Source organism: Panulirus ornatus, chromosome 29 (assembly GCF_036320965.1).
Source record: "Panulirus ornatus isolate Po-2019 chromosome 29, ASM3632096v1, whole genome shotgun sequence".
NCBI lineage: Eukaryota > Metazoa > Arthropoda > Malacostraca > Decapoda > Palinuridae > Panulirus > Panulirus ornatus.
The window spans coordinates 2,685,759-2,711,671 of NC_092252.1; the positions used below are offsets into that span (position 1 = coordinate 2,685,759).

The window sequence follows — 25,913 nt, forward strand, 5'->3', positions numbered from 1 at the left end:
AGGCTAGTGAACAAAGGCTGGCCTGGACCATGAACCAGCCGGGCCAGTTAACCAGGGTTGGCCTGGACCATGAACCAGCCGGGCCAGCTAACAGGAGCTGGCCAGGACCATGAGCACGATAATCCGTTGTACAAACGACGGGCTGGGTAATCCTTTCTTTATCAGCTTTAACGCAACTTTAACCTTTGATGATTGACAGAAATTTACTCAAACAGAATTTAGCGGGAAATCGATGCATTTGCCCTTGAGGGAAATACGGTAAACATTAAATTTGTTGCATTGGCTGATGATACGGCGTAAGGCAGGAGGGGAACGGTAGTACACGGGGAGTGTAGAGTGGGTGTAGTTCGACTCCTCTGCTGCTGAATGTGGAAGGTGATGAGAAGGGCGGTTGATGGTTGGCAGCCATAGCTGGTGGTGATGGGTAGACATGCTTAAGAATTTGATTGAAATTTATATGTTTAAAATCTTCGTTCGTCAGCATACACACAGAGTGAACAAATACCACTGAGTGATGCTATAAGAAATTGTAAATAATACAACACTTAAAGGGTTAGAAGATATCGCTGAAGGTACTAGAAAATAGAACACATAATAAAAACCCTAACGCTAAATGTAATACAGTATATATTACTAATAATGGTCAGCTATTTAGCGATAAATGTACTCAGAAAAGTACAAAAAGGTTTTTCAGATTTGCACCTGGATATAATCAAGAGTAACACAGAAGGAAAACATTGTTTACATTATAGAACAAAACATTGTTTACATTATAGAACAAAACATTGTTTATATTATAGAACAAAACATTGTTTACATTATAGAACAAAACATTGTTTACATTATAGAACAAAACATTGTTTACATTATCTCGTGTTGCTCAGCGCACAACACATTAATGTAACTATAACGAAGCGCAACGGTACCGCAGTTGTTGAGTGGTGTACCGTAGTGGTACTGTAGTGTAGCTGTACCGTGATGGTGGTGCAGGTGATACGACGTACCGGAGGGTGTGTGTGTGTGTGTGTGTGTGTGTGTGTGTGGTGGGGGAGGAGGGAGGGAACCATCTCCCCGGGGCTCCAGCCCACCCACCCACAAAACAGACCGGTTTGGTCACATTTTTTCTCCCCATTAACTGGGGTCCTGAAGCTGTTGTCAGCGGGGATGGGAGGCATGCGTGCGTCCACGTTGTTGGCAGCGGTGGCTGGCTGTCAGTTGTTTATCCTTTGCCACTCCCAGCGTCGTGTATGACCGCCCTTGACCTCACGTTTGACCTTATTTGTCCTTGATATGACCTCATTCTGTCCTGTTGTTGTTGGGCTGTGGGGTCGGGATGAAAGTAAAGTTGCTGTCTGGGGTGAGGTTGTGTTGTTAGTGTTGGAGGAACAGCTGGAGTTTGTGTTGGAGGAGCAGTTGAAGGTGTCATTGTTGGGAGACAGCTGGAGGTGTTAGTGTTGGAAGAACAGCTGGAGGTGTCTGTGTTGGGTGGACAACTGGAGGAGGCATCAATTAAGTTACAGTTCCTGGACTTTGGGGTTGGTGACACTGTTACCAATTGTTGTATATTGTAGCGAAGACTCGCCATCTTCCTGTAGCTGTATTAAGGCGATACAGTACCCTAGTTGTAGCAAGATATACCGTCATCCTGTCGTTGTTATGAGGGGATACAATGCCCTGTTTGAAGCAAGGTAAACTGAAGTCGCGTGGAGACGTAAGACCCCATGAGCACGACTATACGACTCTAGAGCACGACTTTATGACTCTTGAACACGACTGTATGACCCTTGAACACGGCTGTATGACCCTTGAACACGACTGTATGACCCTTGAACGCGGCTGTATGGCCCTTGAGCAGGACTGCACAGCCCTTGAACACGGCTGTATGACCCTTGAGCAGGACTGTACGACCCTAGAGCACGACTGTACGACCCTTGGGTGTGATGGCCTGGTGCTCGACCTGGTCAGAAACCAGACAGCCGTACCCAAGGGCCGGACCTTCGTGCTCAAGGGCTTAGGGCTCCGGGGACACTGACCTCTAAAGCCAAATGTAAAATGCATTCTTCCCAGGCAGAAGTTGGTCATGCATGAAATTCACTGCGGGTCGTGAGCGTATGTTGGTGTGGTCAGGGAGGGAAGGGGGGGGAAAGAGGGGGATGGTTGGTTGGGGGTGGGGGGTTCTTCCCTTGTTCACCAACCCGCTGTGCGTTATACACGCGCGTTGTATTCTTTGATTAGCTACTACATAATTCATACGAATTCGGTATTGAATGCTCTGCAGGACGTGGCGTGTGGCAGGCTCTGCCTAATTCAGACACGGAGGGCTTTAGTATTTACCGCCCCGCGTGGTGTTGGTGGAGAGGGCATGGATGGCAGGGGAGTGTGTGGTGGTGGTGGTGGAGGAGAGGGTTGTGGATTATACACGCCACCTCGTCCCCCATTACATAATGCACATCGTGTGACGTTTGAATGTAAAGACATGAATTACGCCGGAGGAAGCCCTTTAATCCTGTATTGTCGAAGGCTAGTAGAACGCTACGGCAGGGTGGGCCAGTGCGACGTTATCATGTATTTCATATAAACATGGTACAGGTGGACAGACAGGGTTGTGTGTGTGTGTGTATGTGTGTGTGTGTGTGTGTGTGTGTGTATGTGTGTGTGTGTGTGTGTGTGTGTGGCATGATACTAGACTACTCACAACCTGTGTATCTCTGCATCACTCATGGCTTCGTAGAAGTTAAGCATAGAAATAGATCGCTTGTATCGGATTCGTGATTGTATGAGAGGGCCCTCATAACCGCCGGCATGTAGCAGCAGCAGTGAGTGGTGGTGTACGAGTCGTGTCGCAGCGAGTCGTGGTGTGAGAGTTACCACAAGTGGCGTGTAGCAGGAGGCAGTGAGAGTGAGTTGCCGCAACTCTTCATTACTAACGGCGTGCTGGACTAGGCTGAGCCGTGTGTGTGTGTGTGTGCGCCTCACCCGGTTAGGGGTGGTCAGGGCCGTCGTACCTGGGCAGGTGTGTGGCTCAGGTATGTGGGCTTGCGTGTGGGAGAGGGTGCGTTAAGCTGCAGGACACTCCCACACACACGGGTGGAGTTATGTTCCTGCGGTAAACTCAGCGCGGGGAGTTACCATCTCCCATCTTCTCCAGACCTTAAACTGTCATGTGAATTTCTGGGAAAATCTTCCCTCATGTTAATGGCCAATTCTCGCCGTCGTACCTTGGTGGTTGTGGTGCTGATACCACTTTTCTCTCGTCTTCCAGGTGAGTGTGTGAGGTGAGGCGGGCGGCCACGGTGCTGCGGGATGGTAATGTAAAGGTCTTGACGAGACTCGCTGTTGGGTGAGGATTGTCGTTTTTCCAGGCGACAGACGGACGCCATCCGTCCGTCGTCTGGGTTACAGACGGCCGGGTTGGTGGCTTCGGGGGAAGGGGGGTGTTATTATTTTCTTAACGTTGATTCAGGGTTTGAAGGCCGAAGAGCCCCATTCTGTGGGTCTGAGGGTCAACACGGCAGGAGGTTTGCTCTACGCGGCCAAGAGCCAGGGAGGGGAGCGAGGGAGGGAAGCGAGAAAAAATAAATCGAGTCGGTGGGATGTGTTTGCAGGGGACGTGTAAATATTGACAGTGGAAGTCTAACAGCCTTTGACTGTGAGCTCCGGCTGCTGCTGCCGCTGCCGTCGCCGACCCCTGCAGGCTCCCTCATCACGCTATCCCCCTCCCTCACCCCTCTTGATGATCCTCCCTCACGCTAGCATGAGAGATTGTTCTGCAGGAGCCCACGTGTGCAAAGCAGTGGCGAGAAGCCTCACCCTAGGCCTGCAACACAAAGCTGGTGTTTCCTAGCCCTAACAACCAGCCCTTCCCGTGGTTAGCCCTCACTGGTCAGCCATCCTGGAAGGCCGTCCAGTCCTCCAAGAAGGCCATGCTGTGGGTAGTCCTCACTACCAGCCCTCCAGCAGGGCCTTGCTCTGGGTAGCCCTCACTACCAGTCCTTTAACAAGGCCTGGCTATGGTTGGCCCTCACTACCAACCCTTCAGGAAGGCCTTGCTGTCATTACCGCTGCCGAAGCCTTAAGAACACCCCTTCTTTCCAGTCTCCAGCTTCCCCCTCAATGAGAGGTTGATGCCTTGCTCGTAGTGGGCAGATGCGAGAGACTCAGTGATGCTGAGAAGATCTCTTGTCTCCACCGTTGAAAGCGTGTAAAGATCTTTTTATTTCAAAAATTCAAGTTCTTGGTGCGTCTCTTGGCCGGGATGAAGAGATCATTTGAGCATCTCAGGCCAAGTGAGATCTTTGTGTGACTTTGAACAGACCTTCATGAGTGGGTCATGACGAATTCAAGATGAGGATATCTTAGTGTCTTGATAAGCCAGGAAACTAGCATCTTGGTTAAGATATCTTGTGTGTGGTACCTCTTTGGGGAACTAGCGTCCTGGTGAAGAGGTCTGCTGCCTCCCGTTAGGTTCTGAGGTGGTGGTCCAGCACATTGGTCCTAGTGGATTGCCCTTGGCGAGGCAGTGTAGCGTAGCCCTAGTAAGCCCAGGAGACTTGGCTTTTGTTGAAATGTTGCCACGATGTTCCTGGTGTACTTAAGTGCTTTGGGAGGAAGCATAGTGAAGCTGCAGTCGGTGTAGGAGTGCGGGGAGTGGACGTAGAGGAGGTGTGCTCAGGTGGAGAAGGTTTTTACGAGGTGTCTGTGTAGGGGAGAAAGTGTAGAAGAGGTGTAGCAGGTACACGTGATTGGGAGGGGCAGGTATAAAAGGGGTGTAGCAGTTACACATATGGGGAAGGGGCAGGTGTAGAAGGGGTGTAGCAGCTACATGGGTGGAGAGGGGTAGGTGTAGAAGGGGTGTAGCAGGTACACGGGCGGGGAGGGGCAGATGCAGTAGGGGTGTAGCAGGGGCAGGTGTCGTCCCGAACTTGAAGGTCATAAGGGCAGACTTAGTGGTGTGACATGCTGGTGGGGGGAGGGGGGGTGACTCTGCTGGTGTGTGTGTGTGGGGGGGGGGTCGTCACACCCCCCCTTCCCCGTCCCTCCCCTCCCTTACCCCGTCGTGTGGACATAATGAACGACGTCACGCCACACGCCCGTCCCCACCACCACCACCACCACCACGGGAGCCACTGTGACGGTAGGGCAGTACCTGCATGTTGTGGCTGACCCTCTGTCTTCCAGAGAGAGAGAGAGAGAGAGAGAGAGAGAGAGAGAGAGAGAAAGGAGTTTGTAAACCGTACATTGATTATACCACTTGACGTTTGCTTGGTGAGTGTCCGGCTGTGGCTGCTGGCAACCTTCTGTAACGTGGGTTCTCTTCGTTCACGCGATACAGCTGCATTCTAGTAACTGTTGTTGCTGTCCTTCCGTTACTGTTTTTGCTGCCATCCCGATGCTGTTGTTGCTGCTGCCTGCCCTCCAGTTGCTTCCCCTCTCGTTGTGATGGTGGTGGTGGAGCAAGTGGCGGAGGTAACTTGTGGTGGTGTTGGTGGTGGTGGTGGGGCAAGTGGTAGAGGTGGCTGGTGGGGTTGGTGGTGGTGGTGGGATCATGTCGTCCATGGTTGGCCTCTGTGATCAAAGGTGCCCGTGGGAGTCTCTCCATTACGGCGCATCTTTCCGGGCCCCGGGCTCGTCGAGCGGCGGAATATTTCTCATGGACTTTGAGGCGTCTTCCACCGGCGGCCACTTTGGTTGGCTTGATCAAAGTCGACCAGGATCAAAGGCGCTGCTGTGCCTGGTGCGGTCCTCCGTGGCCCCGCAGCGGCCCCGGGGAGAGAGACAGAGAGATGGGGGTGATGGTAGAGTGGCCTTGGGGGTCCCTCTTGGTGCCCCTACTCCACCTTATCTCATGGTGGTACTACCACGGTGAGGTCTGACCCTCAGGGACGGCAGTCTGGCGGCCTTGATGCCTGCTACGTCGATGTCATGGGTGGGGGGGTGGAAAGGGGTACATGGGGAGGACAGATAGCGAGAGAGCTCAGGGTCCATGGCAAGGTTATCTGGTGGAGGAGAGTAATGGTGCTCTGAGACCCAAATCTTATTTGTGATGGAGACAGAATAGTAAAGTAGAAGGCACCTTACCACACACCACGAGTAGGAAGGGGAACGTAATAAAATTTGCTACGCAACAAGCGACAGGATGTTCAAAGCCAGACTGTACGTACGTACGTGTGTATGTGGTGCCTCCACGACAACAAGCTCTTAACCCCCAGGAGACCTGTACTACTTTGCACCACCTCATCTGTTCCTCCTCCTCCTCCTTCTCTTCCTTCATGTCTGACACTGATGCAAAACAAGCCACAGCTTCTCGTATGCAGATTCAGACCTCTGCTTTATATCATTCGTGATGGCAGAATAATTGCGAAAATCTCGTCGTTAGATGACATTTGAAGGCTACAGTCCGTCAGATAGTCTCATTAACCCAGTAATACCATGTAGTAGAGACAGATCCCAACTGCTTCGCCAGGCAAGACAGGGGACAGACAAACATTATGGTATCGCAGAACATGAGACGTGGAAGATGTGGGAACGATTGTCCCGATGACCTAACTGTCAGCTGATGAAGGTAGTGCCGGCCTGATCCAGCGAGCCCTCGAAACGATAGCAGTAGAACCCGTGGTGACATCTTGTAAGGATCCCGCGTTCTCCACACCAGAATATTGTTGTGTGCAAGCATCGTCTTGTGTGGCGAGCGAAATTGCCGAGTTAGAAAAATGTGCAGAGAGCATTCACAGTGCCGCACTGACTGTCAAAAATCAAAATTGCTGTGAACGACTCAAATCACAGACGGCGGACGCGCCATCATGACATACACAAAGCGTACGTCGTGAAAGGCTTCGTTGCTTCGCACTCCACACTTCAGAGAAGTCTCGGCAACAGAACGAAAGTGGCCGTGATGTGCGTGTCCCACCCCGGTAATGGGGTGTTGTGTTTGGAGTGTCAATTAACCGTGTCATCCATCTGCCAACGGCATCACCTTGAGGAGGAAGCCCTGTAGGTAGTACGCGGAAAGGGCTTCTTTTCTTGTCGTCCTTCTGCTGTATTATCCCCTCTACGTTTGTTTGAATTGGGAATATAGGAATTCGTATTACTGTCCTCCAGCAGATAACCTCGCCATATATCTTCTGGTATTGTGTTATCTCTCCTTCCCGTATACTCTCCTGCAGCAGATAACCTCGTCACAGACCAGCAGGTCTTCTGATCTCTGTCGTTCCCATGTACTGTCCTGAGGCAGATTACCTCCTCATAAACCATCAGGTCTTTCATTTCCTTTCCCATAAACCCTCACTGTTGGTAGTGTAGGAATGTGGGCAGAGGTGCGCCGCCTTGTGGCCCCTCCAGGCGGCATCGTCGGTGTTAGAGTAAATACAGGTTAGGCCTTTATTTTGTTGTGAGTGGCCGAAAAAGAAGCGCCGCTCACGACAGCAGAGGAGCGAGCTTACTACCGCAGCAGCTGACCCTGACTGGATGGACTCGAGGGGCTGCCCTTGCTTTACTGGTGGAGACGAGGCTGGTAGTTTCCTGGTGTTGGGATGTGTGTGTGTGTGTGTGTGTGTGTGTGTGTGTGTGTGTGTGTGTGTTGTGTGTGGTGAGGGAGAGTCGTGTATGATCAGAGGGTATGGGTATATGTGTTTGGCTATACTTCTGGTGATTTTTAATCTGCTGTAGTGTCACTTACCATAGTGGGTCTTCAGGGTTTTATAGTTGTAAGGGTCAATCCCTCTCCCTAAACATCCTCATTTAAACATCACAACACAGGTCTTTCTCGCCGAGCTTGACGTACATAACAGCAGCCAAGATATTATCATTGCGGTGGTCGGCTGCTGGCAATCTGTAGACGTATAGCTTCAAAGTTTGAGGTGGAGCTTGGCGAAGGAGGGAATGTGAGTGTTTTGTGTTGTTTCTTCATGGAGGGAGGCAGTGTTGCATGTAGAGTGAAGCGATGCTTTAGGTGACACGAGGGGCGCTTCGTCCTAGACACGCAATAACCCGGGAGGTCCAGGCAACACGGACTTGCTTGTAGTTAGAGAACATGGCTCAATATTCTTGTTTGGCGAAGGTGAGTGACGCGTCACTGGCATCCACCTGGCACGGTTTCAGTCTCACAACGTTCCTCATCTCAGGAAGCAAGTACCCTTCACCTGTGATGAGACAAACTCCCCTCACGTGTTGTGGGACAAGCTTCCCCTCACGTGTTATGAGACAAGCTTCCTCACGTGTTATGAGACAAACTCCCCCTCACGTGTTATGAGATAAGCTCCCCTCACGTGTTATGAGACAAGCTTCCCCTCACGTGTTATGAGACAAGCTTCACCTCACGTGTTATGAGACAAGCTCCCCCTCATGTGTTATAAGCTCCCCTCACGTACCATGAGACAAACTCCCTTCACCTGCCATGAAGGAAGCTCCCCCACAGCTGTTGTTGCTCCCCCAGCCGGATCTGCCCCTCTTGCACAGCTAGTCACAGTGCCCTCATTTTTCTGAATCTTCTCTCATGAGGAGCAGCGTGTCTCTCGTCTCCCATTACCCTCATGTGACATCATCTTCAGGTCGTCACCTCGCCCTCCTGGTAACTCTACTGTGGTCGACGGTTTTATGCTCATAACTGTAAACTCTCTCCTTGAGTCATAATCAGGACTACTCCTTGAGCCAATTCTTGCTCAGGCCTTCGTACCACACACGGCCGACTCTCCAGCCTGACTCTGCTTCGTCATATTGTAATTTTCTCGGACTCTTTCCCAAAGTGTGAGTCAGATCGACATGCTGGCGTCAGAAACACACTGCTGTGTAGCAGGTTCGACCGTAGCGCAGCTTGAGGCTACCGTGTGAGGGAGATGGTAGTGGCGTGAGCCCCGGGCAGGAGCTGTCGTGTGAGGGAGATGGTGGTGGGGGTGAGTCTCCCATGCTGGAGCTGCCGTGTGAGGGAGATGATGGTGGTGCAGGTCCTCTCTGGCCACGTCACGTGACCGGCTATATGAAGATGAATGGTGGGGTATATGATGCCCTTGGGAACACCACTTCTGCCTCTCCCCCCTCGCCATCTTTCTCCCTCCCCCTTAACTCTCTCTCCCTCCATACTCTTCCTTATCTCCTCCTATCCACCCTTACATCTCTACCCTCACCCTCCCTTATCCCTTCTCCCCCCCCCCTCCTTACTCTCCCTTTAACCCCTACCCCCCTCACTCAATCTCCCTTGCCTCTCCCACGACCACACACGCCACCTTGCTCCTCCCTCCTGGGTCAAAAGATAAACATACATATCATATTCGTATGTACACACGCACACACATGATAGGTACACACGCCACGTGCACTTAGCAGACGACCATGTGTCAGTACTGTGGATCTTTGATCATCACACACAGCGGTCACTGAGTACATCTCTGAGCACACACAGCTTGGTCTGTCCAAAGATTCTCTCGAGATATACAGATGCGTGCGTATGTACGCTTAGAGACGCGCATTCATACGCTCATGGATCCGCGCCATGCACACACATACATACCCACACACAAAAAGTTTGTATGTTTGATAAGTATTTTGATTACAAGCTCTCTCGCCGCATGATGGAAAAGAAAAAAGAATTAGATTCATTTATAAACATTAATGCATATTTGTACGTTTTTTTTTTATGTATATGTGTGTGTGTGTGTGTGTGTGTGTGTGTGTGTGTGTGTGTGTGTGTGTTTGATAGTTTTATCTCTTTGTCTTCAGTAAAAAACTCAGATAAAGCTCCGGCTTATGTTGAATTTGGTTTGTATATTTAGAGACTTGTGTGGAATTTGGATTTGATGTATATTTTAGGAGAAATGTTTTGAATCTCTCTCTCTCTCTCTCTCTCTCTCTCTCTCTCTCTCTCTCTCTCTCTCTCTCTCTCTCTCTCTCTCTCTCTCTCTCCCCTGGGGTGATCAGGCGGGCGGCGGTGCCAGGCTTCTGGCACACCCCTGGCACTGGTGGCTCTCGGGAGTTTTAATGGCACCAGTTAAAGGGACGCGTCCCGGATCTCCCTCGCCTCTGTTGAAAGAACCTTTGCTTGGAATGGTGAGGCAGGGACGCCTCGTGCATGCACAGGTTTTTTTCTTTTTTTTTATTGCATTTACGCATGCATTCCTCCTGACATTCACGGGAAAATGCATGCAGGAGGAAGGGCCGTATAACACACATTAAGGAGCGCATAAAAGACGGTGATGGCAGTGTGATGGGCCTGTTTATGAGGAGTGAGTGCTTGTATGGAGAGAGAGAGAGAGAGAGAGAGAGAGAGAGAGAGAGAGAGAGAGAGAGAGAGAGACTGTCTGGCTTTGAGGAGTGTGTGCTTGTAAGAAGCAGAGAGAGAGAGAGAGAGAGAGAGAGAGAGAGAGAGAGAGAGAGAGAGAGAGAGAGAGAGAGATACTCTTGCTCAGAGCATCTTTCTGGGCAACATGAAAGGTCCTTGGGGGGGTTCTCGTGGTGACGTCATGAGAGCTTGGGATGGGGTATTCTCTCTTCTCCTCCTCCCCCCCCCCCCCCCGCTTACACCATCCCCCACCCTCACTCTCCTTGCATGCACGAAGCAAGGAGAGAGTTGATGAGTCGAGGGAGAGGCGAGACCAAGTATCAGGTACGACGAAAAAAGAATTGAGAAAGGGGCAAGGTGAATAGATGTACAAGTAAGTGTGAAAGGTCAGAAATATTTGAATAGCTTAGCTTAAATGGAAATAGCGAGCGAGTCGGTCCCCTGGAATAGACGGGAACATAGTGTCCCATTCTCTTGAAGTGTCTTATGCAATCTTGCGAGATAACCGCCATCATAGACTATATTCCTAAGGATAACGATGGAGATTTCAAGCCTTAACGACAGGTGGACAGAGGATCTGGTGAGCCATAGCATTGAACTGGCATAATCCCATGAACACTGTCACGTTGCAAGTCGTCGATATTGTGTCTTTGATAGAGTGGTGGGGGTCCCGGGGCCACAGTCACTGGTGGGGGGTGACCCCCCAGGAGGAGCTGGCTAACACGTGTAGCACACTGTGGATGGAGCACAACACACTGTAACCTGCTCAGTAATCTTTCGTCCTCCCGAATCCCATTATTCCATGTTTCTTTTTTTGGGGGGGTTTTATGTTCGTGTACAAGAGTATCCCCCTGGCTCAGGTGTAGTGAAGGTGTGGTGCAGGGTGTGGACGGCGGGGTATACGTCCCGGTGTTGCTGCGTGAGGAAGATAGGAGGGGGTCGGGCATGAGCTCCGCCCGTTCGCTTGCCTGGCACTGTTGAATAACATATTACTCATGCGATATTTACTAGTGCACTTCGCCAAGGTCAGGTGCGGACGTGGGTGGGAGGCGAGGCGCGTATGGGGTTTGGGGCTGGACCAGCGGACGTAGGGAAGGGGTGGATGAGGTTGGATTTACAAGGAGGGTGGAAATGGGAGAGTGTGGGAGGTGGATGGAGCTCTGATTAGAAAAGGGAATTCAAAACAGCACCAGTCCATTAGATCTTCTCGAGGCTGTTTGTGGAAGACAAAATAATTCTACCCAGAGATTAGTGTGGTAAAAGTTAGAAGTTATATAGATTACTTGAGGAGAATAAGATGCAAATTGAGTCAGTTTGGGGAAAGAGGCGCATGTAATAATGTTAAGTCGTGGACTTGAAATGCAATATTTTATCAAGTCTGTTCTTACACGTATCTATGAATAGTGGCTGGAAGTGGGGTTGATGATGGCGTTGTAGGACAATGCAAGGTAGTGAGGACTGGAGAGTGGTTGAGCTTGAGGAGGGAGAAGGTTCGATTCTGAAGTTGAACATGCGCCTGGGTTAACCGAGTTGAGCTCAGCCCAGCTTAAGAAACGTATGCAGTCTCGTCTGTCTATTTCGCAGGCCCACATGATGTGGCTGGAGTTGATACATGTGTTGATTGTAGTGTTTAATTTAACATTCCTTGATAACCCTACCCCTCACGTCATTCAGATATTAACCCATATTTAACATGTTAGCACCGACTTTGTTAACTTAGATGGATTATCGCTACATTAATTTTTCACCCAGCGTTGATCTTGTTATGATAAAGAGGCGTAAACATTTGAATCTTGGAAAAGATTATTCCAAGGTCTGAATTGGCAAGGTCACGGTAGCATGGTGATCAATCATTGATGTAGCGTGTTAATTGATCCTTAGCAAGGTGATCATTTTTGATCAGTACAATTACTAATGTGTGATTACTATGTATCGACTTGTGAGGATAGGCGCCATTAAACGGCGTAATTATTAGTCGTGTATCACTCTGCTGGATTCATGTAATTATATCAATTAATCGTGTATGATTAAGTATATGATCATTACCGAAGTGAATACATTAGATACTTACGGAGAGAGTGAAGTAGTTTAGCGGTGTTGGGGGTGACCTTATGTGTCGTGGGTGACGTGTTGCGTTGGAACGCTGTACAGAGAAGCCACATCATGGGAGAGCCATCATGGCTGTCTGAAGGAGGTCGACCATGGCTGTCTGAAGGAGGTCGACCATGGTAGTGTAGGGTCATCATGGCTGTCTGAAGGAGGTCGACCATGGTAGTGTAGGGTCATCATGGCTGTCTGAAGGATGTCGACCATGGTAGTGTAGGGTCATCATGGCTGTCTGAAGGAGGTCGACCATGGCTGTCTGAAGGAGGTCGACCATGGTAGTGTAGGGTCATCATGGCTGTCTGAAGGAGGTCGACCATGGTAGTGTAGGGTCATCATGGCTGTCTGAAGGAGGTCGACCATGGTAGTGTAGGGTCATCATGGTTGTCTGAAGGAGGTCGACCATGGTAGTGTAGGGTCATCATGGCTGTCTGAAGCAAGTCGACCATGGTAGTGTGGGGTCATCATGGCTGCCTGAAGGAGGTCGACCATGGTAGTGTAGGGTCACCATTGCTGTCTGAAGGAGGTCGACCATGGTAGTGTAGGGTCACCATGGCTGTCTGAAGGAGGTCGACAATGGTAGTGTAGGGTCATCATGGCTGTCTGGTGGAGTGATCATGGTAAGTACTTTCCTTCTCTACCATAAAGTCGTATCATTAACGGGCTGTAAATTGTAGTAGGAGGAGAAATTACTATTGTGCTTAAAAAGAAAACTATAAATTCAGGGTAATCTAATGCAGTTACTGGTTCGATTTCCCTCGAGGTGTGGGTGAATGATAGAATTTTCACGTCTCGCGTGAACTTCTGATCGGTTTGTAGTTGTAGGAGCCAATCTATGATAGCCAGCAAAAACTGGTGTAACAGACATCCGTAACAGCCACCACAGACAGCCGTAACAGCCACCACAGACAGCCGTAACAGCCACCACAGACAGCCGTAACAGCCACCACAGACAGCCGTAACAGTCACCACAGACAGCCGTAACAGCCACCACAGACAGCCGTAACAGCCACCACAGACAGCCGTAACAGCCACCACAGACAGCCGTAACAGCCACCACAGACAGCCGTAACAGTCACCACAGACAGCCGTAACAGCCACCACAGACAGCCGTAACAGCCACCACAGACAGCCGTAACAGCCACCACAGACAGCCGTAACAGCCACCACAGACAGCCGTAACAGCAAGCACAGACAGCCGTAACAGCAAGCACAGACAGCCGTAACAGCCAGCACAGAGACCCGTAACAACCAGGGGAGACATCTGGACGTTTCACAGGCCGGTACTGTAGGGTGGCGAGTCTGGTGTTGGCATTAGTGTATGATAGATAGTGCAGGGGCTGCCACTGGCCAGGGGGGAGGGAGAGCTAATGGTCCGGGGGTGAGGGAAGGGGAAGGGTGAGGCAGGGGGGCTTGGAAAGGTCGTTGGATGAGGCAGGGAGCATGGAAAGGTCATAGGGTGAGGCAGGAGGGGTTAGAAAGGTTGTAGGGTGAGGCAGGGGGCATGGAAAGGTTGTAGGGTGACGCAGGAGCGGTTAGAAAGGTATTAGGGTGAGGCAGGGGAAATGGAAAGGTTGTAGGGTGAGGCAGGAGGGGTTAGAAAGGTATTAGGGTGAGGCAGGGGAAATGGAAAGGTCTTAGGGTGAGGAAGAGGGGGGTTAGAAAGGTCGGAGGGTGAGGCAGGGGGCTTAGAAATGTTTTAGGGTGACTGGAGGCATGGAAAGATCCTAGGGTGAGGCAAGGGTGGTTAGAAAGGCCGTAGGGTGAGGCAGGGAGCTTGAAAAGGTCGCAGGGTGAAGAGCAGAAAGGATATTGTAGTGAAAAAGGGGGGGTTTGATACAGGATGAGGCCATGGGTTTTATAGGATGAGGGTGAGGGTACTTACGGTGATTGTCACTGGACAGGATGATGCGGAGGGAGAGTGTGTAGGGAGAGTGTGAGGGCATTATCCACTCCCCTACGCGCTGTGACGCCCTCCCCCATGTACTCTCTGTACGTGGGAGTTCAGCCATGAAGGTACTTCTGGTTCCCCACGTTTGGGGAAGGTGTTCCGAAACTGGTGGTAGTGGAGTTGACATTGGCCCTCCCAGGAAGGTCGCACATCTTGCTAGTCTTTTTTCTTTTTCCCCGCTCGACTCAGTGGGAGGAAGGCATTTCCTCGGTTCCTGAGGAATTCCAGCAGATCCTCAGCTGTCTCAGGCAGCCACACACTGCGGGAGGCAAGTGTTTCCTCAGCTCCCTGGCGTCCTGGGGAATCCTAGCTCAGATCCTCAGCTGCCTCCTCTGGCAGCCGCACAAACACTCAGGGATTCTGGAAGCTTAAAGGAGACCTGTGGTTCAGCCGGTAGAAGTGGGGGGGGAGGGGAAGGGGGGGTAGATGGTCCCTTGTGTAGCGCTACTGCTGCTGCTGCTGCTGCTGCTGCTGCTGGTGAAGTGGTGGCGTGGTGGTGTTTGGGGATGGTGAAAGGGTGGTGTTGGGACTGGTTTGAGATGGTGATAGTGTTATGTTTAGGCAGAGGCTACGATGTGACGGCAGTGTGGTGTTGTGGTATAGTGTTCGGTGGTGGAGGTTAGAGACAGTGTCGGTCGTGGTGTGGTGCGATGATGGTGGTAGGAATGATGGTGAGGATGAGGAAGGTGCTTATTGTCTGGGCTTGTGTGGTGAGTGAGTGGACGGTTGTGTGGTGAGTGAGTGGACGGTTGTGTGGTGAGGGGACTGTTGTATGGTGAGTGAGTGGACGGTTGTGTGGTGAGGGGACTGTTGTGTGGTGAGTGAGTGGACGGTTGTGTGGTGAGTGAGTGGACGGTTGTGTGGTGAGGGGACGGTTGTGTGGTGAGTGAGTGGACGGTTGTGTGGTGAGGGGACTGTTGTATGGTGAGTGAGTGGACGGTTGTGTGGTGAGGGGACTGTTGTGTGGTGAGTGAGTGGACGGTTGTGTGGTGAGTGAGTGGACGGTTGTGTGGTGAGGGGACGGTTGTATGGTGAGTGAGTGGACGGTTGTGTGGTGAGGGGACTGTTGTGTGGTGAGTGAGTGGACGGTTGTGTGGTGAGGGGACTGTTGTGTGGTGAGTGAGTGGACGGTTGTGTGGTGAGTGAGTGGACGGTTGTGTGGTGAGTGAGTGGACGGTTGTGTGGTCAGTGGACGGTTGTGTGGTACCTCTCTGAAGGTGGTGATGATGTTCGTTGTGATTGTAGTTGTGGTGGTGGTAACTTTAATTACCTATTTGAACAGTACTGGAAGGGAATCTTGCGCTCATGGGTCATCATCTCTTGAACTTTCTCTACCCTCACACAACTTTGGAAACTTTTCTTTTTTTTTCCTTTTTTACACTCTCGAGCGTCCAGGTGTTCATTACGTAGTTGGTTCCGTTCATCCGTTTTTCTTATCATTCAAGAATTTCTTTCCATTTTCTTATTCACGAAGTAATTTCTGAACTTGTCGTTCATTTCCTCGCGTATCTTTGCATCCTCCTCCAAAGATGATCTTCTCCCTTGATTCCTTAGTAATGCTCTTTGACGTGTGTGTGTGTGTGTGTGTGTGTGTGTGTGTGTGTGTGTGTGTGTGTGTGTGTGAGGATCATGAGTATGATGAGGGTGGTGAACCCCCCATGGCCTCACCAGCCCCGGCGCTTGACAGGCAGACTCACAATTTGTAACTTTGCCCAACTTGTCTTAATGAGTTCCGTTAAAAGTCTTGTAAGACGGCAAAAGTTCGCCCGGGGAGCGGCTCGGATCATTTCATTTTGCGTGTGGTGGCAGCGGCGGTCATGGGGTACCACGTGGGGGTCACTTAGTAGTGTCCCTTGGGGTCAGGGAGTGCCACGCGTGGTCACTGGGTGGCACCCCAGTGTCACGGGGTGGTGGTGGTGGGAGACTCATCCGGTCGCGTAATGGCACCGTACCACACGGGGTCACACGATGGCACCTGGGTTATGGCGTCCCCACACGGGGTCGCTAGGTGGCACCCGCCGTTGTCACCCGGTGGCACTCTGGCTTTGTTATAGTGCTGGGCTGATAAGGGAGGGGTGGGGGGTGTGGGAGGGGAAAACCACGTGGGATAAGACCATCGGTAGGAGATGATGGTTTACACGGGAGGGACAGATAACGGGAGACCTGGTGGCTCGTGACGGGGTTATCTGAGGTCATTGTCTTCTTTCGCGGTGGAAACGGGATAGTAAAGCAAGATGGCGCCTCCCCCACCCACCGCTCCCCCTGACTCAACAACCTGCAGGGGAAAGAAGCCAAGAGGCGCCGAGCAGTACGGTGTGGAGAGTGTGTATACTGCCGTGGACATTTTATGGGAAAGTGCGAACGGGAGACGTCCCATACCCTCACTAAAGTGGGCCTCTCCATGGAGGTGGCAGAGGTGTTAGTGATGGTGGTGGTGGTGGCAGAGGTGTTGGTGATGGTGGTGGTGGTGGCAGAAGTGTTGGTGATGGTGGTAGTGGTGGCAGAGGTGTTGGTGATGGTGGTAGTGGTGGCAGAGGTGTTGGTGATGGTGGTGGTGGTGGCAGAGGTGTTGGTGATGGTGGTGGTGGTGGCAGAAGTGTTGGTGATGGTGGTAGTGGTGGCAGAGGTGTTGGTGATGGTGGTAGTGGTGGCAGAGGTGTTGGTGATGGTGGTGGTGGTGGCAGAAGTGTTGGTGATGGTGGTAGTGGTGGCAGAGGTGTTGGTGATGGTGGTAGTGGTGGCAGAGGTGTTGGTGATGGTGGTGGTGGTGGCAGAAGTGTTGGTGATGGTGGTAGTGGTGGCAGAGGTGTTAGTGATGGTGGTGGTAGTGGTGGCAGAGGTGTTGGTGATGGTGGTGGTGGTGGCAGAGGTGTTGGTGATGGTGGTGGTGGTGGCAGAGGTGTTGGTGATGGTGGTGGCAGCAGGCTTGATGACCCCCCCTGGCCACAGAGAGAGACGAGGTCTGTTGGTGATGCTCGGACGCCTGGTGCCACAGGTACACACAGGAGTGATGTTGTGTTGGCCCAACTCCCCCTCCCACCCTCCCCACATCATAAACTCCCCCTCTCCCCCCTTAGGGGGAGGGAACTGTTATTTCTTGATAATGATATTGGTGTGGTGTTTGCTGACGTCACTCAAGTGTCATGTGTCATCCGGGGTGGTGTCCTGGCACTGTAGGCAGTGTAGTGCCTCCTCCCCTGGCACGGGAGCGTATAATGGCACTCGTCGTAGTTCCACTTGAGTGTCAGTGCTGACCCAGTTCTCGAAATAAGGTGAAGCAGTAATTTTTTTTTCTCTCTTCCAGTAAAAGCTTTTGTTCTCGCGTCTGCTTAGGCTCAGATTTCCTTTATGTATTTTCCTGTTTGCATCATGTAATTAACCCCTTGAGCACGAGAGAGAGAGAGAGAGAGAGAGAGAGAGAGAGAGAGAGAGAGAGAGAGAGAGAGAGAGAGAGGTTGTCTGGCGTGCACAAGTAAGAGCATTTATACATCATCACGTACAGAGACGCTTGCACGAATTCACGTAATCACACACACACACACACACACACACACAGTATACATCACTTGTTCATGACACAGTAAGAAGCCAGACCACTGATCACGACCCGGGGATAAGATCATCCATCATGTGGGATCACTTCCTCCTTCGTCAGCTTGGAGAGGTTCCTAGGAAGCCCGAGGTGTTCCTTGACCAAGCCTGGAGGATGTGTTTCTTTAACCTGGTGTTATAACGCCACGCGAAAGATTACATCTTAAGATGTATTTGCGGTAACGTGAGATGTACAGTGTCCAGTCTCTGTCTGTCTGTCTGTCTGTGTGTGATAGATCCTTAGGCACTGATTACTGTTTGAGCTTTGTATTTAATTTTGTTTTTACGGTGTGAGGAGATACTTTTATTGTCATTTATGACTTGTCGTATTTGAAATAAAGTTGACCTTTATTATCATATACATGGATCAAAATAAGTTGTTTATTATACCTGACTATATCATGTTCTTGACATTGTTTATTCATTGATAACAGTGTTTACAGTAAACAAGCTTGGATAAACTTTTTTCTCAGTACAGTTTACAGTGTTTACAGCTTGTATGGCGGTGTTTATCAATGTTTTGAAAGAGTTCTTTCGTACTGAAAGTAAATATTTGTAATTATTAGTGTGTATATCAATATTCGTTAGCATTTATAGTAAACATAAATTTTGTACAGGTAGTGGCTGCCAGTGTTGGTTTGTATCTACGTTAAACATAAGCTGGTGATTTGTTTACAGTGTTTGCCAGACATTAAACACCAGCTGGTGTTATGTATTGATTGTTTGCCTGATGATGGTAACTCACGCTGTGTTCTCTCCTCTCCCCACTCCCCAACACAGGACGGGGACTACGGCGTTTGTGGGGAGGAATGTCTGTCTGCGCTCCGGACGTGGGTTGGGGAGCAGGACGGCCAGAGAATCCTGCTCACCACGCCCTCCGTGCTCGTCGGCTTCAGGGTGCAGGTGTACCGCGCCGAGGGCACCACGCAGTGGTACACGGCCGTCATTGTGGGCTACAATGACGCAACCAGGGTCAGTTACCACCACCACCCACCACCCTCTCTCTCTCTCTCTCTCTCTCTCTCTCTCTCTCTCTCTCTCTCTCTCTCTCTCTCTCTCTCTCTCTCTCTCCATGCGTGTATATATATATATATGTATGTTTTTCTCTCCCTCACTTTCGTTCGTGTTTACTTTCTGTGACTTGCCAGTCCCATGTGTCATTGTGGAACGTAGGATGTATATTTTTTTTTTATCGTATGTGCACAAACTTAGCTCTCTTATCGCGTCATCACACAGCTTAGCACACATTCCTAGCATAGTACAGATCCTAGGAAATCATCATACAGCATAACACAGATCCTAGGACATCATCATACAGCATAGCACAGATCCTAGCACATCATCATACAGCATGGTACAGATCCTAGCATATCATCATACAGCATAGTACAGATCCTAGCACATTATCATACAGCATAGTACAGATCCTAGCACATTATCATTCAGCATATTACAGATCCTAGCACATCATCAGACAGCATAGTACAGATCCTAGGACATCATCATACAGCATAGTACAGATCCTAGCATATCATCATACAGCATAGCACAGATCCTAGCACATCATCAGACAGCATAGTACAGATCCTAGCATATCATCATACAGCATAGTACAGATCCTAGCACATTATCATACAGCATAGTACAGATCCTAGCACATTATCATACAGCATAGTACAGATCCTAGCACATCATCAGACAGCATAGTACAGATCCTAGGACATCATCATACAGCATAGTACAGATCCTAGCATATCATCATACAGCATAGCACAGATCCTAGCACATCATCAGACAGCATAGTACAGATCCTAGCATATCATCATACAGCATAGTACAGATCCTAGCACATTATCATACAGCATAGTACAGATCCTAGGACATTATCATACAGCATAGTACAGATCCTAGCACATCATGAGACAGCTTGATGCAGCATTAGCATCATAGGACGGTCTTCTCGGCCAGACCATCCCGCATTAACCATGTACTCAGCTCTGGCAGCATTGTGAGTGTACACACTGGGAGGCAATTACTGCACAGTGACGTGGGTCAAAGTATGATTTCCTTCATCGTATTGACTTTAATTAAACACCTCACAGAAGCTAGTCGTGCTCTGATTGTTATTATTATCGTTATTATTATTATTATTATTATTATTATTATTATTATTATTATTATTATTATTTGACTTCCCAGGTAGAATTAATGGTATGGAATAGGAGGCAGCTGTATGCTCTGTATGTGGAATAGAAAACTGTATCGTACAGGAGCTGGTGTTCTGCAGGTGTGAGTGGGATACGTGCAGGTGTAGTAGGGTCATGTGTGGGTACAAATTGGTATTGTGCAGGTGTGATAGAATGCTGTGCAGGTGCGAAAGGCGAGGTGTGATGCTGTAATTGGTTAGTTTGCAGGTGTAATTAGGTGTCATAAAGCGATAATAGTGGAGAATAGGAGTAATTGTGTGGCGTGTAGGTTTCATGCGATCTCTTGCAGGTGTAATAGAGTGCCATGTAGATGTGATAGTGTGCCATGTAGATGTGATAGTGTGCCATGTAGATGTGATAGTGTGCCATGTAGATTTAATAGGGTGCCATGTAGATGTAATAGGGTGCCATTTAGATGTGATAGGGTGCCACGTGGATGTAATAGGGTGCCACGTAGATGTAATAGGGTGCCATGTAGTGATAGTGTACCATGTAGATGTAATAGGGTGCTGAGCAGGTTTCATAGGATGGTGTATCCTGCAGGAGCTGACGGTGACGGACGACACGGTGCTGGAGGAACACTCGGAGGACCCCAGCCTCGTGCAGATCAGACTCATCGGTGAGGGAGGTGAGTACAGCGCTTACTCATTCACTCACTCACTGCCACTCACATATACCCACTCACTCACCCGTGTAGACACTGATTTACTCTCAGTAAGTCTACTCAATCACTCGCACACACCGTTTTACACATTCACAGTCACTCTCACTCACTCTTCCAAACAACCACTCACTCACTCACTTTCCCAAACACACTCCTACTGACTCACTCACTCACTGAGGCATTGCAGTGCCAGCAACAGCCACATGAACCCGTTCGCTCCAAATTCTTAAGCTTATAAGCCTCGTAGACACACACACACACTTTATATCTGGACGTTATTTCTGTCTTAAATTAAGGTACTTTAGGGCGCACAGGAGACACAGTTAGTCCTGTCTTCCTTCCCTAAAACCTTTCAACTTCGCAAATGAACATCCAGTATGACTGTTGATCCCCCCTTCCCCCTTTGTGGCGGCCTCGGCCACCTCTGATTGACCTCGTCACCCTCATGTTTTCCTGCTGATTAAGACTCGTCATAATCAAAGCTTCTCAAGACTCGTCATGATCAAAGCTTCTCAAGACTCGTCTTAATCAAAGCTTCTCAAGACTCGTCTCAATCAAAGCTTCTCAAGACTCGTCTTAATCAAAGCTTCTCAAGACTCGTCTTAATCAAAGCTTCTCAAGACTCGTCATAATCAAAGCTTCTCAAGACTCGTCTCAATCAAAGCTTCTCAAGACTCGTCACAATCAAAGCTTCTCAAGACTCGTCATAATCAAAGCTTCTCAAGACTCGTCTTAATCAAAGCTTCTCAAGACTCGTCACAATCAAAGCTTCTCAAGACTCGTCTTAATCAAAGCTTCTCAAGACTCGTCTTAATCAAAGCTTCTCAAGACTCGTCATAATCAAAGCTTCTCAAGACTCGTCTTAATCAAAGCTTCTCAAGACTCGTCATAATCAAAGCTTCTCAAGACTCGTCATAATCAAAGCTTCTCAAGACTCGTCTTAATCAAAGCTTCTCAAGACTCGTCTCAATCAAAGCTTCTCAAGACTCGTCTTAATCAAAGCTTCTCAAGACTCGTCTTAATCAAAGCTTCTCAAGACTCGTCATAATCAAAGCTTCTCAAGACTCGTCTCAATCAAAGCTTCTCAAGACTCGTCTTAATCAAAGCTTCTCAAGACTCGTCACAATCAAAGCTTCTCAAGACTCGTCTTAATCAAAGCTTCTCAAGACTCGTCATAATCAAAGCTTCTCAAGACTCGTCTTAATCAAAGCTTCTCAAGACTCGTCTTAATCAAAGCTTCTCAAGACTCGTCATAATCAAAGCTTCTCAAGACTCGTCATAATCAAAGCTTCTCAAGACTCGTCTTAATCAAAGCTTCTCAAGACTCGTCATAATCAAAGCTTCTCAAGACTCGTCTTAATCAAATCTTCTCAAGACTCGTCACAATCAAAGCTTCTCAAGACTCGTCATAATCAAAGCTTCTCAAGACTCGTCACAATCAAAGCTTCTCAAGACTCGTCTTAATCAAAGCTTCTCGAGCATTTCATTGTAATTGTCCGCTGCTCTGTTTTCTTCTTTTTTTATCATTCTTGAACTTTTGTATCGTAAAAGGCTGGGGGTTCAGGTATTAAGGTCATTGGAAAGGTATGATGAATGAGTTTTCAGCGGTAAAGGTCACTCCGAAGCGGAGCCGTTAAGTTCTCGAACTTGTGGTGGCCGTCTTGGGTCGATGGTGGAGGGAGGTGCCCTCCTTGCGGGACGCTGGGTATTTGTGTTACCTTTTTGGCCTTGGCCAAGGTAGATGGTCTGTCGACCTCCGAAGGAGGAGGAGGAGAAGGAGGATGGGTGACGTCGAAGCGTCTTTGTTCCTGTCGACGGCGCCTGTCGACGAATCTACCACCTGAATGACATGTCCAACACGTTTTCTTTATCAGGCACGTTTGAGGTCATGTCCAACGTCGGGGGCATCATGTCCAGCGGCTGACTGTCATGTCGAACATATTGGGTTTCAGGTCCACCAGTGACATGGCATCTTCACCTCCTAAATGTCATTTCGCCCTCTGGAAATGTTATACTTAGTACGTAAATGTCATGATACCCAGCTGTTTGCATGTGTTTGACACGCATTGCCATGTCAGCTATCTATAATGTTATGCTGACCGCTTACAAGCCATTTCAGCATTTTTTTTTTTTTTTTACTCTCATGTCCTCCATTCCCTTGACCGGAATGAGAAATGTTTAGAAATGGCTTTGTGTATGTATTGATAGATTACGTCCAGGTCTGATTTGTTTGATGTTAGAAAACTAGCATAGGTGGATCACATATCTAGAGTCATGTTTAGTTTGACAGGTCTAAAGTCACATACAGTAAGATGTAAGTGGATAACACTGTCGCGGTGCACTGTGCAGAGTAATAAAACGTACTCCAGTGTGATGTCCTGTTTGTGTTGCGTCAGTGAAAGTGTTGCACAGACTCGATGCGTACCCAGAGCCGCAGGTGTGGGTGGTAAACTACAATACACTGGTGGGGGGGAGGGGGGGTGTCACACTCCGTTAGGTGGGGCCCCTTTATGTGGGTGTCTGCCGGTGGATTAGTCGACTGAGTGAGTGTCTGTAGGTGGATGGGCTTTCCATGAGCCTAGATTGGACGAGCCTTTTGTGTATGGTAAGTGAGTCTTTTTAGGTGAGGTTGTGCATTTGGGGTCCAGTTAAGTTAAGACCGCCGCTTGCCTCTTTGAAGGCGTTTGGTTGGCCCTCAGTAATGTGCCGTACTCCCTACAAAAGTTTGATGTTACCTGAAATGGTTTTTTTTTTTCTGTTTGAAGTTCGTACGTGATTACCATAATTTGCATATTGATTACCGCACCGTTGGATATTTGTTTGTTTTGCTTACCCATCTAGGACCAGTGGTGGTTGTGGTGATGGCAGTGGTGTTGATAGTGGTCGTTTGATGGAAGATATTTATGGTTGTGGTGTTGGTGGTTGTAAAGAAGATGAGCATGGTTGTGGTGATGGGAAGTGATAGTTCTGTCTGTGGGATGATGGTGGAGGTGGAAGGTGATGTGTTTGCGGGGCGATGGTTGTTGGTGTCTGGGTTGTTATTTGGTTCATCTGTCATGTTGGTTGTTGGTGGTGGACACCTGTACCACAGACAGCAGCAAGAACAGCAGCAGTGGTAGAGTCCAGCAGCGTAAAAGTGTGGAGCAAGTACAGCAGCAGCAGCAGCAGTGTGTGGAGCAGGTACAACAGCAGAAGCAGAGGCGACGTACAGCAGGTGCAGCAGCAGCAGCAGCAACATCATTGTATATACAACAGCAGCAGTCATGATGTGCAGCAGATACAGCTGGCCACCCTCTCACCCGCAGCTGCCGAACAGACACGTTTCTGCTGACCCATATTCAACTCCGGTGCTCGTGCAGCTTTAAGAGGAATTATTTAATTACTGTGGGATTATTATCATTAACGATTCGCATGTACCTGCCAGGGCAGGTGTCAGGACCGGAGTAAGGATTACCGTTAGAGATTAGCGCGCGAGGAAGGTGCCAGGATTACTGGGATTATCTCCATCGCCTTCGAGATGGTGGTCAAGATTGTTATCAAGTGTTGTAGTTGATGTTACTTGCGAGCTTTGTCATATCCCCTGAGCATGACGGTAGGACCCTGGGTCGTGATGGCCTGACTTTTGACCTGGCCCGCTCGGGGTCACTTCATTCGCACCGTCGTGCTCAAGGGTCGTATCTTCGTGCTCAAGGGTCGTACCGTCGTGTTCAAGGGTCGCACCGTCGTTCTCAAGGGTCGCACCGTCTTGCTCAAGGGTCGTACCGTCTTGCTCAAGGGTCGCACCGTCTTGCTGAAGGGTCGTGCCGTCTTGCTCAGGTGTCGTACCGTCGTGTTCAGGGGTCGTACCGTCGTGCTCAAGGGTCGCACCGTCGTCCTCATGGGTCGTGCTTGAGTCAAGGGTTTAAGAAAACAATAAAGAGGATTTCCATGAGCTTGGTAGCTCCTTGTTACACTTTATTGTTCTGAAGTCTTTTGTGCTCCGGTAAGTACCTTAATGTAGGTCTACTTACCTGAAAAAGAATATTCTCAGGGGATTTGTTTACTACATCTACTATATATATATATATATATATATATATATATATATATATATATATATATATATATATATATATATATATGGGGATAGGGGATTAAGAATACTTCCCACGTATTCCCTGCGTGTCGTAGAAGGCGACTAAAAGGGGAGGGAGCGGGGGGCTGGAAATCCTCCCCTCTCGGTTTTTTTTTCAATTTTCCAAAAGAAGGAACAGAGAATTGGGCCAGGTGAGGGTTTTCCCTCAAAGGCCCAGTCCTCTGTTCTTAACGCTACCTCGCTAATGCGGGAAATAGCGAATAGTTTGAAAGAAAGAAAGAAAAGTATATATATATATATATATATATATATTTATTTATTTATTTATTTATCTATTTATATGCCCCTCCGCTACCCCGAGTGTGGTCGCAGCATCGTACCGTCCACTCCACACGTCTGTCTGCCTGTCTGTCTGTCTGTGTAGACAATGTTGTCAGTACAACTCATGATCAACTCATGATACAACCTTGATACACTACTGGTGACCCCCTCTGCTGGCCACCTACTCATCATAGATTTAGGGGCAGGTAGTTGCATAAATTTGCATAGTAATGAGATTTTTTAAGTTCTGTAATGTGAGGAGTAATGAATGATGGGAAGTTCTGATTTTTTCGCCTTAGTCATATTTCATTATATTCTGGTTCGGTTTCTTATATCGTATTTCCCCTGTGTCTGATTGTGAACGAATACCCCTGCAAGATTACTCATATTTCTGCTGTTTTCCCATCTCTGATACCACATGAACACCCATGTTATTCCTCCTGTTTATTTTTCCATTTTCCCATTTCAGATTTGGGACGAGCACCCACGTAATTACACCCATTTCCTCTCCTATTTTTCCATATCTGATTTTGAACGGGCACCCATTTATATACACCCCCCCCTGCTTGTTTACCTCTATATCCCCCAGCTATTGTTTCGTAAGTGAACCATTACGTTGGTTCTTGTTTGGTTCTGCTCTAATGGTGGTTCATCTCCTGGTTCACGTAGGTTCATCTGAAAGAATGAGAAAACAAAATTTTTTTGCGCTCAGATGCATACCTGAGTGATCG

General features: G+C 49.0%; 1 protein-coding gene across 6 annotated transcripts in view; it reads left to right on the forward strand.

The window, feature by feature from the left end:
• Positions 1 to 25,913, forward strand: part of LOC139758004 (uncharacterized) — a 711,662-nt gene that overhangs the window by 347,190 nt on the left and 338,559 nt on the right. For all 6 annotated transcript variants that reach the window (XM_071678987.1, XM_071678988.1, XM_071678989.1 and 3 more), the window contains exons 4-5: positions 18,696 to 18,887; positions 20,666 to 20,750. In XM_071678987.1, coding sequence (XP_071535088.1) covers positions 18,696 to 18,887; positions 20,666 to 20,750 — 277 coding nt within the window. The remainder of the gene's footprint in view (positions 1 to 18,695; positions 18,888 to 20,665; positions 20,751 to 25,913) is intronic.